Source organism: Pan troglodytes, chromosome 6, assembly GCF_028858775.2.
Source record: "Pan troglodytes isolate AG18354 chromosome 6, NHGRI_mPanTro3-v2.0_pri, whole genome shotgun sequence".
Lineage (NCBI taxonomy): Eukaryota > Metazoa > Chordata > Mammalia > Primates > Hominidae > Pan > Pan troglodytes.
The window spans coordinates 155494730-155514698 of record NC_072404.2 but is presented as its reverse complement, the minus strand read 5'-3'; the positions used below and the strand labels follow the sequence as shown (position 1 = coordinate 155514698).

General features: G+C 36.9%; 1 protein-coding gene across 2 annotated transcripts in view; it reads left to right on the top strand.

The window, feature by feature from the left end:
- Positions 1-19969, top strand: part of KDM7A (lysine demethylase 7A) — a 95934-nt gene that overhangs the window by 24207 nt on the left and 51758 nt on the right. For both annotated transcript variants that reach the window (XM_527907.8, XM_009454339.5), the window contains exons 2-3: positions 14188-14273; positions 19742-19859. In XM_527907.8, coding sequence (XP_527907.3) covers positions 14188-14273; positions 19742-19859 — 204 coding nt within the window. The remainder of the gene's footprint in view (positions 1-14187; positions 14274-19741; positions 19860-19969) is intronic.

Here is a 19969-nt window from a genome sequence, read left to right as displayed (position 1 = left end):
GCCTGCCACCACGCCCAGCTAATTTTTTGTATTTTCAGTAGAGACGGGTTTCACTGTGTTAGCCAGGATGGTCTCAATCTCCTGACCTCGTGATCCGCCCGCCTCGGCCTCCCACATGGTTACTTTTATGGTCCTGCACTACCATGCAAAGTAAGGACCGCCTATATTTTCCTTACATTTGCCTGTCATCGATCACGTGACCTTTAGTGGAAATTAAGAATTACAAAATGGCCAGCACTTTGGGAGGCCGAGGTGGGCGGATCACGAGGTCAGGAGATCGAGACCTTCCTGGCCAACATGATGAAACCCTGTCTCTACTAAAAATACAAAAATTAGCTGGGTGTGGTGGCGCGTGCCTGTTTTCCCAGCTACTCGGGAGGCTGAGGCACAAGAATCGCTTGAATCCAGGAGGCAGAGGTTGCAGTGAGCTGAGATGGTGCCATTGCACTCCAGCCTGGTGACAGAGCGAGACCCCGTCTCAAAAAAAAGGAATTACAAAATGGACTTTGAGGAACCTATAATGACAAATTATCTTTTGAAGGGATCCAACATGTGAATAGGTTAAAAATCCTTCTTACACTTTACGTACTTTACATATTGCCCTGATCGTATGTTTCGAAATAGAATGGTCCAGTGCTTGCTGTTGACCTTTCCTGGCAACTCAGCGTCACCTATTTTGCTATTGATGGATACTTCTGATTTGTAATTGTGTTGGATTTCTTTTTTTTTTTTTTTTGAAACAGAGTCTCACTCTCGCCCAGGCTGGAGTGCAGTGGGATGATCTCAGCTCACACTGTAACCTCCGCCTCCCGGGATCAAGTGATTCTCACGCCTCAGCCTCCCAAGTAGCTGGAATTAAAAGTGTGTCCCACCATGGCCAGCTAACTTTTGTATTTTTAGTAGAGTTGGGTTTTGCCTTGTCGCCCAGGCTGGTCTTGAACTGCTGGCCTCAAGCAATCCATCCTCCTTGGCCTCCCAGAGTGCTAGGATTCCAGGTGTGGGCCACCACTTCTGGCCATGTATTAAAATTCTTTGAGGTCTCTGGGTCATATATAAATTTCCACGTAGGATGTTGTTACCAGTTATGTCAAGATTTTTGTGGTTCAGACCCCTACTGTAACTCGTCTTTCATCAAGAATGAAAAAGCATACTAAGGATATTAAGTTCTCCTTAGAATGTTACCTTAGTTTCTGTTCCAGCAGAGAGGCCTTTAATATGAATGCTTTCTCTTGGCTTGGCTTGGTTTGAAATGTGTTTATTCCCCTTAGATGCAGGCACTGAAGACTATTTATGAGATGAGAAATGTTAGTAGGAAAACTAGATCTACTTGATTTGCCTTAGTTGACTCTTGTCCATTGTAGTTGATTCATCACTAAGTGTCCTAGATATATGTTTTTGCTATTATCTTTTATCCCAGGGTATGATCTTTTATTCCTGTATATATTCAATCTTCTGTAGGTTTCATTAGGCCCTAGAAGATATAGCTTTCCCTTCTGTACTTGCAATGGGAAATAAAACTGTCTGCTGGATTGGAGAGTTTCAGATGCTTATTCATTCATCTTTTAAAGATCCTATTTATTTCATTTATAATCCATTTGTCTTCTTTTACTGACATTCCAAATGTGAGATTAAGATAGGGACATTTAGGAACTACATGAAAGGAAAAGTAAATGGGCATAATATATACATTTGTGATGAATGAAGACCTTTTTTCCTGTACAAGAGGATTATAGTTGCCTGAACCTAAATAATCAGGAATACTGTGTCCTTTTTCATTGAAAAAGGTATGGACATTTCAGAATAAATTCTTGAAAGAAAAAAATAATCAGTTCTATACTTTCCCCCTCACATTCATTTTCTATCCCTTTATATTTGCAAAATTTATATTTAAACGGGCTCCAAGATGGTAGCCCAAGCGAATGTCTCCCTGATGTTCTTGGCATTCCTGCTTTGTGTCAATCAGTAAATATTGTGTGAGAATCCACTATGTAATCAGCTTTAGGTAGATCTGTGGGCAATGGGAAATTCTGAATTAAATATTACCCATGTCTTTAAGGAGCTTAAAGTCCAACGAAGCTTTCATAGAAAGTCACTTCCTATGAAAATTTGGTGTCGCACTAGCCATTATGCTAGAGTTTTAGATCAATAGTTCCTCAGTGCCATTTCTCTGCTGAGATTGCTGCAAAAGAATCGCCTGGGGAACTTGTTAAGAACAGAGGTTATTGTGGCCGGGCACGGTGGCTCACGCCTGTAATCCCAGCACTTTGGGAGGCCGAGGTGGGTGTATCACCTGAGGTCAAGAGTTCGAAACCAGCCTGGCCAACATGGTGAAACCCCATCTGTACTAAAAATACAAAAAATTAGCTGGGTGTGGTGGCTCATGCCTGTAATCCTAGCTACTCGGGAGGCTGAGACAGGAGAATTGCTTGAACCTGGGAGGCGGAGGTTGCATTGAGCTGAGATTGTGCCATTGCACTCCAGCCTGGGCAACAAGAGTGGAACTCGTCTCAAAAAAAAAAAAAAAAAAAAAAAAACAGAGATTATTGGGCCACACTCATTAACTTTCCCTGTAGAGCAAAGGTGGGGCTCAGGAATGTGTTTTTCTTTTTAAAAATAAACAATGTACACTGCTGATTTCAGAAGGTATAGAGAAGGTTCTATGGTGAAAAGCAATTCTCCTCTTCTCCATTCTATATCCATTCAGTTTTCTTTTCCCAGAGGCAACTGCTGTTACCAGTTTCTTACACGCCCTTCCAGACATATACCTTGCATTTACAAACATAGGGATGGGGGGATCGCATACAAAGTGTTATGCACCTGGCTTTTGTTGCTTTACAGCAAGCGTATCTTGGAGATCTTTCCATATTCCTACTTACAGAGCTGCATCATTCTTTTGAAAGGCTGCCGTGTAGAAGCTTATAGAAGCTTGTAGGGGATTCTAATGCATAGCCAGGTTTGGGAGCCACAGATAGACTGAGTGTTAAAGGGATTTAGAAAGTTTTTAGTGTGTTAATTCCTTATGTCTTGCATTTCATGAGGAACTGGACTCAGTAAACATTTCATTGTACTTCTAGGTACTAACAAGTTTTTGTATAATGTTTCTTCTTGTAGAATTCATCAGTCAAAAATAGTGACAGTAGTAGGGTGTATATATTTCTTTATTGATGAGACCCTGTGTGGTGGTCAAAGCAGCTAGAAACAGGAAGGTTTTCCCATTTTCCATCTCTGGACTCAAGGTGCTTAGTGCTGTTTCACCTTTCCTTAGTGTTAAGGGAGGTGGGAATGGATAGAGAAGAAGACAGAAAGCAGGTAGTAAATTACACCATAAAACTTGCTCTGCCAAAGGAATCATTTTTCTCTACGCGACTTTCACTCTAATACCTATATTTAAGAGAGGCATGTAAATATTCACATGTGTTGTAGAACTTCACATACATACTGTTATGTATATACACACTTCAGATATATATTACAGATAGCATACTTCTTGCCTTTGTTAACTTAAAAACATTGCCAAGCAAACCTTTATGAAATTGATACTATTTATCATCATGGCAAGTTTTTTCTTCCCTAAGATGATTTACAAAGTTCTTATCAAATTCTCACATCATATTCATTTTGGGATGACATTTATTTGCTGTATCACAGTTTATAAATAAAAGAATAGTCTTTATCTCCACAAAAATAGCAGATATACTGGGCACTGTTTGTATCCTAATTTCTTTAGTCTGTATAGACATTCCTCATACCCAGCCAGGTAGGCAGAAAGTAGGCTGAGGAATAAGAGAGTATTAACTTGAGAATTTCACTGTCCTTTTCACTACAGGACAGTGAAAAGTAAATATAGTTAGCTTCTTGAATATTTCAGAAATGTAAAGCACCTCCTCCTTCTTTAGAACATTCTAATAAAAATGATTACCTTCATGAAATAATGATTTGTGCTTATTTGTAAGGATGCATTCACCATTTGCATTGCCAGTTACTCTGTGTCCAAGATGTCAGGCAGTAAAGAGCAAAATAACAAGCATTTATGTACTTGAAGCAAATAATGTATCACCATACAAATCATATTGATGTGCATATTTCACATATTCATTGTGGGACAGATTTAATTAGAAGCTTGTCAACAGGATTTTTAGCTTTTTGGGGAGTATGTTTTGTACCACTGAGTGCACATCTTGGCTCTTCAACCTAATTTTCCTCTCATGTTGTTTGATCAGTTCCTTTTTATACTGTCTTTCTCCCTTCACCCTTATTATCATAGATTCTTTTAATCAGCTGGTTGGAAATAACTCTGGAAGCCCTGGGACAGTTGGAAGCATGAGCCCTGCTGTTGGAGGTAGGAAAAGTGAACCATAAGTGAACCTTAAGAGATGATTGTGAACCAAAGGAATTTGGTTCGGAGTATGCATTTACTTCAGACCCCTTAAGCATATAGTATGCCACTAAACAGCTTTAATGTGTCAATTATATAATCTTCACAAAAGTGGAAACATACCATATTCAATTTATGAAGAAACCATTTAATTTTGTGAAAACAGTTTTATGTCAGCAAGAAAATAATAGAAGTTGGGTTTTTCTGAGCCACAAATTTAATCATACATTACCAGTTTGATTTTTCACTGGAAATAATTCATACAAATTATAAATTTTTACCTTAGCTGATATCTGGTAATAAAGTGATCTATCTCAGGGTTAAAACATTGTATAAAACTATTAACAATTTAAAAGTGAAAATGCCTATTGGCATCCTAGTATTTTTAGTAAGAATGTCAACTTATTAAGCTAATTAATAAGCCTTATTTTTACTGGCTAGCAACGTAAGATTTTTGGACAACAAAACCATTGTTCTACAGTTTCATTCTAAGCATTTTATGTATATTAATTTTCTTAAAAATCCTTTGAGGGGGTTACTATTGTTACTATTTCCCATCTTTACAGATGAGGAGACCAAAAAACAAAAAACAAAACAAAACAAAACAAAAAACAGGTAAAGTAAGTTACCCGAAGTCATACAGCTTACTAAGCGGGGTAGCTGGGATTCTAACACAGGCAGACTGACTCGAGAGAGAGAGATTTTTCTCAGCTCCACCATCTAAAATTAATTAAAAATAGAAAACAAATTCTCTTTTTTTTTCTTGAAGCATAGCCATTTGAGTGCCTGGTGTGTGCTCTGAAGAGACATTATTGAAGAAAAAAATACTAAGCCCAATCATAAAAGCCTAGTTCCTATTTGGGCTCAAACCTCGTAGCTAATAAGCTGTTGATTAGGGCAGTGTTGGCTGACTGGAACCTGGTAGAGCCGTGATAATAATATTAATAGCTGCTGTTTATGACTTAGTATGTTTACTGTGCCATTGCTTACTATAGGCTTAGTCCCATGCTTTACATACTGACATACATTGTCCTGCTTAATCTCAGGGGAACGCCTGCTCCTCAGGCAGATTGAGAAACTTGCTCCAAGTCAAAACAAGTAGAGCTGGAAATCAAATCAAGTCTTTCTAATTCTGCAATCTATGCATCCCATTGAAGCCAGTTGATATGTGTTTATCCGGTGTCATGGAGGTAGTAGACTGAGGATACCTTGCCTCTCCTATAGCTGTCTCTAGACATAAACTGACCGCAGAATCAAGATAGGAAAGGAAACATGCAGAGCAAGCTGTCAGCTATCCTCTGTATTCCCGGAGTTAATTTACCTCAAAGGCCACTCCCCATCCTCCTTTGTTAGTGTGGGACTTTAGGGGTACACAATGACTCAGTCCTCTGATTATGTCACATGTCACAGTGAAGAAAATGAGTAGTTAGGTGCTTTGGATGAGAAGGTGAATTTCTGATACACAGGTGAAAACTTGAAGCAAAATTTCCGATATATAAATCTCATTACCACAGCCTTCTACTGTCTAAGGAAAGATGAAAGTTGTACTTTACATGTTGAAAGATCTTTCCGTTTTTACCAGCTGTTAAGAATTTTAAGAAAATTCTTTAAAAAATTCAAACCGAATAGAATTTTTAAAAATTTTGCCACAATATATTAGTTTTCAAGTAAGTTTGCAGCACAGTTAATAGTCAACAAAAATTTACTGTGATCATCTTGTACTTGGTATTGAGAGAGAAATCTTAAAGAGCTCAGTTCAGGGAATAGGATATAAAAATTGCTCAGTATTAAACAATGTTAGGCCATAAATCAGTGGAAATGTGTTTTTTTTTTTTTTCCTACCCTTTTGGTAGGAAATGTGTATCAGTAAAATGTTAAAGGACTTTCTGTGGTGTGATCAAGTAAAGTATCATCAAGGAGGAGGAATTTGGGGCTTTGAAGACTAGATAGTGTAAGATTGTTCAGTGAAGAATGGGGAGAGTATCTGAAGCAAGAGGAATATCTAATGAAGTCCACTGACAGTAAGATCTGAAAGAATTTGGCCACCCACTCTTCTAACACCAAGAGTAGAGAATATAAATGAGAGTATTATCCGAGAGGAAAAAAGAGAATGTTTGGCTGATCCTAGGGAATTTCGGTTAGTCATTAATTCAATTCAGTTCTCATCAAGTGTCAGAAAAAAATGCCAGCTAAGCAACAATTTCAGAAGATTAAGACAATGGAAAGTGCTAAAGTTGTCACTGCCCCACTCACCAAATGGCAGTGAGGCTGTTCTATAGATGGAAGCTATTCAGCAAAGGTCAGATTGTCACCCTGTAGGAAAACACCTCCCTTGTGCCCTCACACACAAAGTGGTCTAATAAGCTAAACATTTTGCTGTTAGGAAAAAGTGTCACAGTCTATATATGAAGGAAAGTTTTACAAGAGAAGTGAGTGGAAGAGACTAAAGAAGGTTATGTGCCAGGTTCGAAAGTGATCCTTAGAAAATTTGCTTTCAGAGTTGTGCGCTTTGTGTGTCCTACTGCATTTCCTCTTAACATATCTGTTATAGCTATCATGATTCTAGCAATTTTTTAGTAGCGAGGCAGTGAGTAAAGGATGGAGTGGGTGATAAAGAGAGTAGGGAGAAGTTATGCCTCCCTCTGAGAGAGAAACGGAAGTGTAGGCAGTAGTTCCTTTTGGTTCCTTTCAAAGACCTGAGATAATTCTTGGTTTAAGAATGTTAACTTTTTGTGTTTAATTTTATTTTTTAAAATTGTATTTTGTATGGTTAATTTAAATGGACTGTTTTTCAGATATACTAGTTTACCAGATTTCATGTTTTTATTGATATATCAAATTTACTGTTGTGTTGAATTTCAAAATAAATGTAGCTATGAATGTTTTACCAGTTGATTAGAACTGGCCCAAACCTGAAGCCTTCACTGACATTTCATAAAACAGATTATATGGGGTGAGGTGGGATGACAAGTAGACACTAGAGAGAGGAACTCATACATCATTGAAGATTAATAGTCATGTTCAGCCCAAGGTGTTCTTAACTAATTGAAATGTCCCTTTCTCCCCTTTTTTCCCTAACCCTCATGGGAGTCATTCTGATTTATGTATCTTAGATGTTCATGGAGAGTTTATGATATGCTGGTTTAGGTTTTTCAGGACACATCTAACATTTTTTTCTCTAATTCTTTTGGTGTCACAGTCACTTCTTAGGAGTGAGGAATGTGGCCATGGTCAAGGTGAGACAAGACAAACTAGGGGTTTCTATAGAAAAAGTGCCAACTTGGCATCTGTTAACATTGAGTTTCTGTTTTGGTGGGAGTATAGTACCTATTTCTTTTGACACTTAATGAACCTTGCATTTAAAATCAGGGAAGTTTGGTTTTGAACTTGTTTTATTGAATGCAGAGATAGCTCTCGTGCATCTTTTCACTTATCTGCAGTGATCTTTTTGTTGCCCTTTAGCCACACACTGTTTCCACACTTGGATCTTATCACTGTTATAGATGATGCTACCTCGGAAATGTCAGATTCTGAACATTCTACTCTTTGGGCATAATCTCGCCTCCTTATAGGTCAGTTGCTCAAGGCCTTCCACGGACTCAGTGCTAGGAGCCATTAAGACCCCTCAGATCATCTCACCATTTTCCCACTACCTTCCGTCTTCACATCTTTTTTGACCACTTACATTTCACGGGTCATCCTTTAATTCCCTTGTAAATATCAGGAACTCCTTTTCTGGTCTTCACCTACAAAAACCCCAACTCTGGATGAATCCAATTTCCTGCTCTGGGTCTGCACCACATGGGTGAACATTGTTGAAAAAAAATCACATAAATACATAGGAATGGTTTTGTATTAGTCTATTTAAATGGTTTTGTAGTGGGCTGTTTTTGCATCATTATAAAGAAATACCTGAGGCTGAGTCACTTATAGAGAAGAGGTTTAATTGACTCATGGTTCTATGGCTGTACAGGAAGCGTGGTGCCAGCATCTGCTCCTGGTGAGGCCTCAGGAAGCTTTCAATCATGGCAGAAGGCGAAGGGGGAATAGGTGCTCTCATGGTGAGAAGAGGTACAAGGGAGTGGGAGGGAGGTGCTATACATTTTTAAACCAGATCTCATGAGAACTCACTGACCATCCCTAGGACAGCACAAGACATTCCTGAGGGATCTGCCCCTATGACCCAAACAATTCACACCGGCCTCCACCTCCAACATTGTGGATTACGTTTCAGCATGAGGGTGTGTGTGTGTGTGTGTGTGTGTGTGTGTGTGTGTGTGTGTGTGTGTTGGGGACAGACATCTGGAACCTCAGGTGGATTTGGACTCTCAACACTAGCTAGCAATCTTATTGTGTTTCTTAGTCTTTCGTTCTACAGATCACCCCTTTTATATTTCCTTTCCTCATACCTCTCTACCTTTTTCCATACTCAGCTGAGTGTCTCACACTAAACTTAGCTGAGAAAAATAGAAGCCCTTAGACTGTAGTATGAAGACCAGTTTATCTACTTTTTCTTTTGTCCCGTGTGCTTTTGGTGTCAGATCTCAAAAACCATATTCTGATCCGAACCCTTGAAGACTTACTCATGCTTTATTTCAAGAGTTTATAGTGTTAGCTCTTACCTTTAGGTATATCATCCGTCTGAGTTAATTTTTGTATATGGTGTGTGGTAGAGGTCCAAACACATTCTTTTGCATATGTATGTTGTCTCATACTATTTGTAGAACAGACTCTTCTTTCCCCTTTGAATGATCTTGGCACTCTTGCCAAAAATCGATTGGCCACAAACGTAAGAGTTTATTTCTGGACTCTCAGTTCTATTCGGTGTGTCTATCCTTATGCCAGTACCACAGTCTTGATTACCATAGCTTTGTTAAGTAAGTTTGAAGTCGGGAAGTGTGAATCCTCCATCCAGTGATTCTTAACCTTTTCTTTGGGTTACAGGAACCTTTTTGAGTTTCTTATAAGAAACTATGGACCAGGGGAATTGTATGTAAAGATATATACAATTTTGTATAACATTTATTTATTGAATTGGAAATTTATAGTCTTTCAGTTAAAAAATAAGTTTTTAAACAATTAGCATATTCACCTTTTGCTTTCTATGGGAAAAGTGATGTAAATCCAAATTGGACAAATAAAGTAAACTTATGTTCTACTCAAAAGCAAAGTGTAATAGCTTGATTTAGTTATGTGGATTCAGTATTCAAGCAGCAATGTCATGTTATTTGTTGACATCTTCTGGTTTTGACCTTTTGGGATTGCAGCAAGCTCTACTCAAGCTCTCAAAGACTTTACAGTAGCAAGTGTACTAGAGTTCTCTCAGGTGAGAGTAGGCTTGTTTTTGCATATCCGGAGGTCTCTGATTTATTGCTTTTGATATTTTGTTGTAGTTATTAGATTAATACATTTCAAGATTTTTGTTTACCTAATTTTTTACATGGTTGTGGGTAGAATTTTAATTGTGAAATTGAGTATTTTAATTGTGTATTGTGTTGTTTATTTTTATTTAGTATTTTAATTGTGGAATAATAGAGGAAATGTGTCTAAAACATAAATCTACAGTTTAATCAATAATTATAAAATATACACCCATGTAATAATTGTCTAGAACCCCAGGACACCACCTGCCATCCTTTTCAGATGACAGTCCTCAGAGGAAACCATTGTCCTTTCAAGATCCATCTCTTCCTTGTTTTTTTAAGATAGTTTTATTATCCCTAAACAGTATACTTCACCTTTCCCTAGTTTTGAATTTTCTGCATACATAGAATATATCATATGTACTCTTTTATGTCTTTTTTTTTTTTTTGAGATGGGGTCTTGCTCTGTCACCCAGGCTGGAGTGCAGTGGCACCATCTCGGCTCACTGCAAGCTCCGCCTCCCAAGTTCATGCTGTTCTCCTGCCTCAGCCTCCGAGTAGCAGGGACTACAGGCGCCCACCACCACGCCCGGCTAATTTTTTGTATTTTTAGTAGAGATGGGGTTTCACCGTGTTAGCCAGGGTGGTCTCGATCTCCTGACCTCGTGATCTGCCCGCCTTGATTAACTTGTAGATTTCATTCATTTATTGTATGATTTTTTTTTAAATTTTCATTACCATATAGAGTTCTGTTATGAGAATATACTGTATCCATTTTACTATTTATAGACTTCACAAATAGTGATTCTATAAGCGGTTCTGTATAGGTAGGTATCCTGGTGCACATGTGCCTGAGTTTCTTTAAGGTGTGTTTACCTAAAAGAGGATTTGCTTGGTCATTGAGTAATCATAGAATATTTGATTCTTCAGTTTTAGTGCAAAACTGTTTTCCACAATGGCTGTATCAGACTATCAGTTTAAAGTTCCTATTGCTCTACATCATCTTCAACACATGGTATCATCAGGCTTTTTAGTTTTAGCTGGTCTGTTGGGTATGTTGTGGTATTTATTGTGCTTTTAACTTATATTTCCCCCAGTTACTTATGAGGTTGTACACATTTTTATGTGTGATTCAACCACTTAGAGTTCCTTTTATGATGTGCCTATCCGAGTATTTTGTTCATTTTTCTATTGGTTTTTTTTTTTTTTGTATTGATTTATAGGAGTTCAGTATATTCTGGGTATAATTCCTTTGGTGGCCACCTGTATTGTAATGTCTTCTGCTACTCTGGCTTATCATTTCACTCTTTATAGTTTAATGAATAGGAGTTTATTTTAATATGGCTGAAGTTATCAGTTTTCCCCCTTATGGACAGTGCTTTTTGTGTTTTGATTAAGACAGTCCTTCCTGTCATAAAGTCATAAAGATATTTTCTATATTATGTTATACCACCTTTGTACTTTGTGTTTTATGTGTGTTTAGGTTTATCATCTACTTTGGAATAAATTTTTATGAGATAGCAAAATAATTTTATTTTGCTTCCTTTAAAAAGATAAATATCTTTTATATATGATATATAAATATCTTTTTTATATATAAATATATATTATATGTAAATATCATTTATGGATATATAAAATATCAAGCCTATTTTATATAAATATATTTTACATAAATATCTTATGTATGTGTTTCTTTTTATCTTAACAAAGATATATATCTTTTTTTTTTTTTTGAGACAGAGTCTCACTGTATCACCCAGGCTGGAGTGCAATGGCGTGATTTCGGTTCACTGCAACCTCCACGTCCTGGGTTCAAGCGATTCTCCTGGCTCAGCCTCCCAAGTAGCTGGGATTACAGACATGCGCCAACATGCCTGGCTAATTTTTGTATTTTTAGTAGAGGTGGGGTTTTGCCATGTTTGCCAGACTGGTCTCAAACTCCTGACCTCAAGTGATCCGCCCACCTCGGCCTCCCAGAGTGCTAGGATTACAGACATAAGCCACCCCACTAGGCCAATATATCTTTTTTAAAATAAAAAGATACATATATATAAGATATTGATATAGAGGCTATATAAAAAGTGTCCAGGACCTTGTATTGAAAAGTTTATTCTTGCCGTGTGCTCTTCCGTGCCTCCTGTTACACATGAGTGCACACATATACATGGATCTGGTTTTGGGCACTGGCATCTGTTTCATATTACCTTGATTCCTAGAGCTTTAAAATAAGTCTTGATACTTGGTAGAGTTTTAGGGTGGGGGGGGGGTTGTTTTGTTTTCGTTTTTGTTTTCTGTGAATGCTTTGAGTATTCTTGGCCCTGTACATTTCCATATTAATTTTAGAACCAGCTTGTCAGGTTCCACCGATCTTGATTGGAATTAAATTGAATCTATAAATCACTTTGAGGAGAATTAATTAATATCTTTACATTATTGAACCTCAAACCCATGGTCGTGGTGTATATCTCCCTTTATTTAGGTTTTCTTTAAAGTCTCTCAATAATATTTTATACTTTTCCCTAAAGAAGCTTTGCATAGTTTTTGTTAAATTTATTCCAGTGTACTTGACATTTTTATGCAGTTGTACATGGTATTTCACTTTTTAGCTTTATATTGTTGGTTTATGGAACTAGAATTTTTTAATATACTAATATTTAGCAATCTTTTTCTTGATTCTTATGATTTCTCTGTAGATTCTTTTGCATTTTCTGGATGTGTAACCATAGCACTTGCAGATGACAGCTTTTTTTCCTAATTCCTATGCCTTTTAATTCTTTTCCTTATTTTACTGTACCAGTTCGATCCTCCAGCACAGTGTTCACTAGAACACTGAATAGTATTCAGTAGTAATAGCAGGTATTCTTGCTTTTTTTTTTTTTTTTTTTTTTGAGATGAAGTCTCACTCTGTTGCCTACTGCAACCTCTGCCGCCTGGGTTCAAGCAATTCTCCTGCCTCAGCCTCCCAAGTGGCTGGGATTGCAGGCACCGGCCATCGTGCCCAGCTAATTTTTGTATTTTTAGTAGAGACGGGGTTTCACCATGTTGGCCAGACTGATCTTGCACTCCTGATCTCGTGATCCACCCGCCTCGGCCTCCCAAAGTGCTGGGATTACGGGTGTGAACCAGCACACCCAGCTGCTGTGTTCTTAATCTCAGAGTGACTGGTTTCATGTTATTTGCATAGGATGTTTTAGAAGTATCCTTTTCCAGATTATGGAAGTATCCTCTAAGCTTGCTAAGAGGTTTTGTTATTTACTTTTTAATCAAACATAAATGTTGAATTTTATCAAATACTTGTCCTGAATCTTTTTAAATGGTCATATGATATTTTTCTTTTAATCTAATAATGTGGTAAGTTTCACTGATTTAAGATTTTTAGTGTTAAAAATCTTGTATTCCTTGTATTCCTGGGATAGACCCAACTTGATATTTGCATCTTTACTCATAAATGAGGGTGACATAATTCTTTCCAAGTTTTGGTACCAAGGTTATGCTGTCATTAAATGAGTTAGGGAGCAAATCCTTTTTTCCTACTCTCTGGAGTAAATTTGATATAATATTAGATTTATTTATTCCTTGAATATTTGATAGAACTTGCATGTGAGGTCGTCTGGGCCTGGAGTCTTGTTTGTGGGTCAATTTTTAAAATTACTAAGTGATCGTTCAGGACTATTCAGGCACTCTTATTTCCTCATGACTCAGGTTTGCCCATATCTAATATTTTAAATCTCTTAGCATAAAATTGTTCATAATATCCTCATTTATATCTAATGTCTTTAGGATCATTCCTAAAATGGGCTATGCCTTTTCTCTTTTATCTTGGCCTTGCATGAGGTTTACCAGCTTTGTTAATCTTTTCAAAGAATCAATTTTTGTCTTCAATGCTGTAGTACGTGTTTTTTATGTCATTGATTTCTGCTGTTTATTTTTCCTTCTATCTGTTTTTAAGGTTTTTTTGTCTATTCTTTTTGTAACTTCTTGAGGTAGATACATAGCTCATTAATTTCAGCCTCTTTTTTTCTAGCAGATGCATTTAAAGCTATATGTTTCTGTTTACAAGTGCTTCATCCCACAAATTTTGTCATATTGTATTATCATTGTTCACATTTTAATATGATTTATCTTTTGATTCATTTTATTGACATTTAATAACAGGTGACATTTACATAATGGTTGAGGATTTTATGGCTTATAATTGCAGTATTTCTGATGTCTCTACTGCTGCTAAGAGAGGATTACTTTGAGTATAGTATATTCTCCCTCACACTCACTTAGCAAGTTTGTAGAGAACAGAATAAAATTTATCTTTATATGTGTTTCTGTGCTCTACAAAAATGTGTTGATGAGGTGGTTGTACATTTCTCAGCTAAATTCCAACCACTGTATTATAGTTAAGCGAAGATTTTCAACTTACTTACATACTGATTTTGGTTTTCTTTGTCTTAGCTGTGTTGGAGTAGAAGAACATCATGCTGTTGACATTGACCTGTATCACTGTCCCAACTGTGCAGTTTTACATGGTTCCTCCTTGAGTAAGTACTAGATGCTTAAATAAAAATGGACATTTCAGAAAAACTGACATTTCAAACTTACATGTACATGGTAATACTTTAATGATACTCTGAGGAGTTATATTACACCCTTCAAGAACTGTAGGGAAAGATTTTGCTCAAGGTATTTAGGATGTAGTTTTTGTTTCATTAAGTCAGAAGATTAAGGGGGGAAATGTACTGTCAGTCTTAATTGCCAGTGCAGAGTCCCCAAACTCAACTACATAGTTTGATATCTTTCAATTTGAGAAGTGTGGTAAAGTAAAATTTTTCTGTTTCTGGAAACTGATTTCACTTGTTTTGCTCTCTTCACAAACAGAAGATCTTTAGTAGTATTTTGGGAGAGTATACAGAATAAGACTTTAATGCACTCATATGCCTTATATTTTAAGGAGAAAATGAGAGCATTGATAAGCTAAAATATTACTTATATTTTCTGAATTTGGTTGCTATATTGAGTATGGCCTGGAGTCCTGCCCAGCCATCCTCTCTGCCTGAAACCCCTTCCTGAGATCTGAGGAAGTAGAGATACAAGGACACACCAGACCAGGTTTCTGACCACACTCTTCTTCCTAAGAAGGGAGAGCAAAGCCAGGGAAGCCTCAGGCATCTTTTGGAGTGGACCAACATCACACCTAATATGATATCTATTTTCAGCTTTTTACAGATGCTTCAGAATCTTTTACAGGTGCTTCAGAAGAATACATTGAAATGTTATTGTGCAAATGTGAGAGAAAAAGGCTTGGATTATGTTATAAATTTTTTTTTTTTTTTATTTGAGACAGGGTCTTGCTCTGTCACCCGTGCTGGAGTGTAGTGGTGCTATCATAGCTCACTGCAGCCTTGACCTCCTGGGCTTAAGTGATCCTCCTGCCTCAACCTCTGGAGTAGCTGGGACCACAGGCATGCTTCACTACACCCAGTTAATTTTTTGATATTTTGTAAAGACAAGGTCTCACTTTGTTGCCCAGGCTGGTCTCGAACTCTGCCTCAGACTCCCAAAAGTGCTGTGATTTCAGGCATGAACCACCACACCTGGCCTGTAATAACTATTTGTTTTGACATTTTAGGCTGCAGACTAGCATTTTTATATTCACAAAATTAAAGGGAAAATTATAGGCTTTGTCATTTTAAAACCTTTGCCTGAATGTACCTTGATATACACACTTGGGTTGGTTTTAGGTAACTTATATGACCTCATTATTTTACATGCAGCTTTTTTCCTAGTACTTTTTTCCAATAGAGTAGACATTTTGTTCTGTTGTATTTTTTCAAAAGAGACTTACTGGCAACTGACTGCTGATTTGTTTTGTTAGAAATATTAGTAATTTTTCTAATATCTTTGTAAGATACTTAAAAATTTAAGCTACCTGCATACATTAAAATATTTCCTTTTAAAATAGAGGCTATTCCTTTTGTTAAGTATACAGCATAAAACTTGAGGTTAGCAAATTGGGGGAACTGTTACATGTGTAATTGACTAGTTTATTGTCATAAATGTTTTTAAATGATTTTTCTCTGGCTAGCACTGAGTATATGATATATAACTTGAAATAATTGTTGACTGGGAGTAACTCTTGGAGAAAGTAAATAAATAATATGATGTTATCTCAAGGGAGACTTAACTAAAATTTATAGCAGTTTTAGTTTAGAATTTAAGTATACAGTCCCAAAATGAAATAATTTGAATTTAACTTCTATGAAATACTAAGTAAGTTACTATGAGGCAGAATAATGTGATACACTTCATTTTTTTCTATATGATTTAATTTTTTTAAAAACATGTTATACTCACTAAATTGATTACACAATCCATAATGGATCACGACTTCACTTTGAGTAATTATGCTTTGGAGAGAAGCTTGCCTATGCTTCTCATCCCTGAAGAACGTAAGACCAGGCATTGACTATCTTCTGGTCAGACGTCCAACTCTGTGTACTTACAGGGAAAACGCCCAAGATCCAGTCATCTGTTCTATCTTGATTTAAGGCTCACCTTCCCTACTCCTCACCTTCTATCACCAACTTGGTTAATCCCTTTTAATCCCTTTCCCTCTGCTATTAAGCTTCTCTCTCTTTTTTTTTTTTTAATTTATTTTTTATTTTTTGAGACGGAGTCTTGTGCTGTCGCCCAGGCTGGAGTGCAGTGGCACAGTCTTGGCTCACTGCAACCTCCGCCTCACAGGTTCAAGCAATTCTCCTGCCTCAGCCTCCTGAGTAGCTGGGATTACGGTTGTGTGCCACCACACCTGGCTAATTTTTGTATTTTTAGTAGAGACAGAGTTTCACCATGTTGGCCAGGCTGGTCTTGCCTCGGCCTCTCAAAGTGCTGAGATTACAGGCGTGAGCCACTGCGCCTGGCCTCTTAGGCCTGTCTTACTTGCTACCTGGGTTTCCTGTTGGTTTCAGAGATTCCCTAGGAGTCCTTATTATTGATACCATTTAGCCAGTATAATAACTACTTCATATGGTGAATTTAGACTTTACCCTCTTACTGGGAATTAAGAACTCTATTTGAGGGCAGGTATCAAAAAACAGCCCACAAATAACTTAAATATGTATTCTCTGTCTTCTTTAGGCACATGCAATCCAAACACAAAATTTTCTCCTTTCCCTTTAACCATTACTAAAATATTCCTTCACTGACCTCCTTCCTTTAAGAAATTCAGTCAGCTGTTACACAGTGGCTGATTTTATGGTTAGCATGTTGGCCCAACAGGACACTTGTATCCTTCTGTTAACCTCCTCCAAGTCAGCACATTTAAAAGGAAATGATAGTGATTGGCAGCTTATTACATGGTAGGCACTATAGTAGGTAAGTAAGTACTTAACCTATGTTATCTTCTTTGATATTTATAACAACTCCATGTGAGAAATGAGAAAAATGATCTAGCTAGCCCTTTTATGTAGCTATTTGGCAGAGCTGGAGTTTGAACCCCTAGCAGTCTAATTCCAAAGCTGATGCACTTCACTGATTAATCTCTTCTGCAAAAATGAAAATTAACTACTGGGGTTGCTGAGGTAGGAGGATTGCTTGAGCCCAGGAGCTTGAGGCTGCAGTGAACTGTGATTGCGCCACTGTACTCCAGCCTGGGTGACAGAGGGAGACCATGTCTTAAAAAAGAAATAAAACTTAAGAATGCAATATCATACTTTACCTATCAAATGGGCTGCCTTTTTCTTTTTTTTTTTTTTCTTTTAAGTACTGATGCCCATTGTTAACCCAGGGGTATGAAATACGCTTCTTATATAATACTAGTAAGGAAAGTAAGTTACTAGTACCACTTTTTTGGAGACAGTTTTGTAATATGTAGCAATTATCTTAAAAATGTTGATCTTTTTTCTAGCATTTCTTAGAATTTATTCTGAGGAATTAATCAGGGAAACATTAATATATACAAACATGAATTTCACCTTTGAAGAAAGATTCAGAATGAACTAAGTGCTTAAGAATCAAAAAATGATTATAATATGGTATATCTACATCTTAAAATTGTAGTCTGTTTTAAATATTTAATAAGAAGAAAATGCTCATTATATAATAAGAAAGATAAGCAGGATAAACATTGTGATCCCAATTGAAGATAAAATGGAGTTATGGGCTGGGCGCAGTGGCTCACACCTGTAATCCCAGCACTTTGGGAGGCCAGGGTGGGCGGATCACAAGGTCAGGAGATCGAGACCATCCTGGCCAACATGGTGAAACCCCATCTCTACTAAAATACAAAAAATTAGCCGAATGTGGTGGCACACCCCTGTAGTCCCAGCTACTCAGGAGGCTGAGGCAGGGGAATTGCTGGAACCTGGGAGGCGGAGGTTGCAATGAGCCGAGATCATGCCACTGCACTCCAGCCTGGCAACAGGGCAAGACTCTGTTTCAAAAAAAAAAAAAAAAAAAAATGGAGTTATGTATCTATATATAGTAGAAAAAATCTGGAATGAAATACACTCAAATTTAGGAGTGATTTTAAATGAGAAAAAATAACATGCAAAGGATGTTTTAATGGAATTTCCTAGGAAGTTTGCTTTGTGATTCTAAATTTTTGTGAGTTTGTTTTTTTTTTTTTTTAAGGGGACTTACGCTCTTCCATATTGAAGATTTGGCTGCCATAAGTTACTTGGGAATCTTGTTTTAGACTCTTAGATAATTGAATAAGTCTGATTTCCACCTCTGTTAATTATTGTGACTTCTTATCGACATGAGGACCCAATGTTGTTGTATTACTATGATCTTTGTAAGGTGGAAAAGGTTTAAAATAACTTGGAATCATAAAGTTGTTTTCCCCAAAACATATTGTGAAAATGTTCAAACATATAGGAAAAATTGGAAGAATTTTACAGCAAGCACCTATAAGCCTTATCATCTAGATTCTACTATTAACATTTTCATTACATGCTCTAACACATATCTATCCATGTAACTATTCTACTGTCTACCCATCTTATTTTTTTGATGCGTTTCTAAATAAATTGCAGATATCAGTACATTTTCCAGAATCATAGAGGTTTTAGGCTTAAGAGTAATTTTCAAGCTTAAAAAAAAAAAAGATTTAAAACAGAAATTGTACATTGATACAACACACAAGAGCTGTAGGTAGTGCCACTCTGCTGGAAAGAGGAATGAGGTCCAGAGATCATTTCTTGGCTTTTTCTCTATCTCCCCTTTGTGAAGGGTTCTTCCACACAGTTTGAAAATTAGCAGTTTAATCCACCCCTTCATTCCTACATTGAGGAATCTGGATCCATAGGTGTTAAGTGACCTGCCCAAGATTGCAGAGAAAGCTATTGGCTGAACTAGGAATCAAATCCAAATCTTCTGATTTCGATTGCTGTGACTACTCAAGGTCATAGCCTTCCAGAGCTGTAGAATTACAGGGTCTTAGCATTGGAATAAATGATGAAGTTATTTATTTTGTCATCCTACCCGTCTTTCTTTAATTATGACTCAGTCACCTGCTCTTCTTTATGTCAGTGTAACTGTGCTTATTTAGGGAGTAAGTCTTCACATGAAAGAGGAAGGAATGATGCTATTAGAATAGATTTCTAATGTGAGATAAAAGGCCCTGTCCTGAGAAGACAATTTGGATTATCTGGATAATCATATTAGGACCTAATGTTCTGATGAAAATCATAATTGTATATAATTTGGAAATTGTATAGTATCTATAAGTGTGGACATTATAAAAGGCTCCATCTGCTGATTTGAATTTGTTGCTTTAATTTTATATGTTTTGAAATAAAAAGAGTAGGTTTTAAAAATCCACAGTTAATTGTCTGTAATTGCAGCATTACACTAAGCAAAATTCTCAGGCCTGGAAATGCATTAAAAACTTGAGTGTTTTTAATGTACTTACAATTGTTATTTCTGATTATGTCGGATATAATGATTAGAAAGCACATAGTATCACCAGTTACCAAAATCATTTTTTTTTAATCTTTTAAAAATCCAGTGAAAAAAAGGAGGAACTGGCACAGACATGACTACACAGAAATTGATGATGGTTCCAAACCAGTGCAAGCTGGAACTAGAACTTTCATTAAGGAATTACGCTCTCGAGTCTTCCCAAGGTATGGAAACTTACTCTGATAAAAGAAAATGTAAGAATGTAAGAATGTCGTCTCATAGAGTGACATTATATAAAGGCAATGTTTTCAAACTTAGGCTGCATCCTATTATT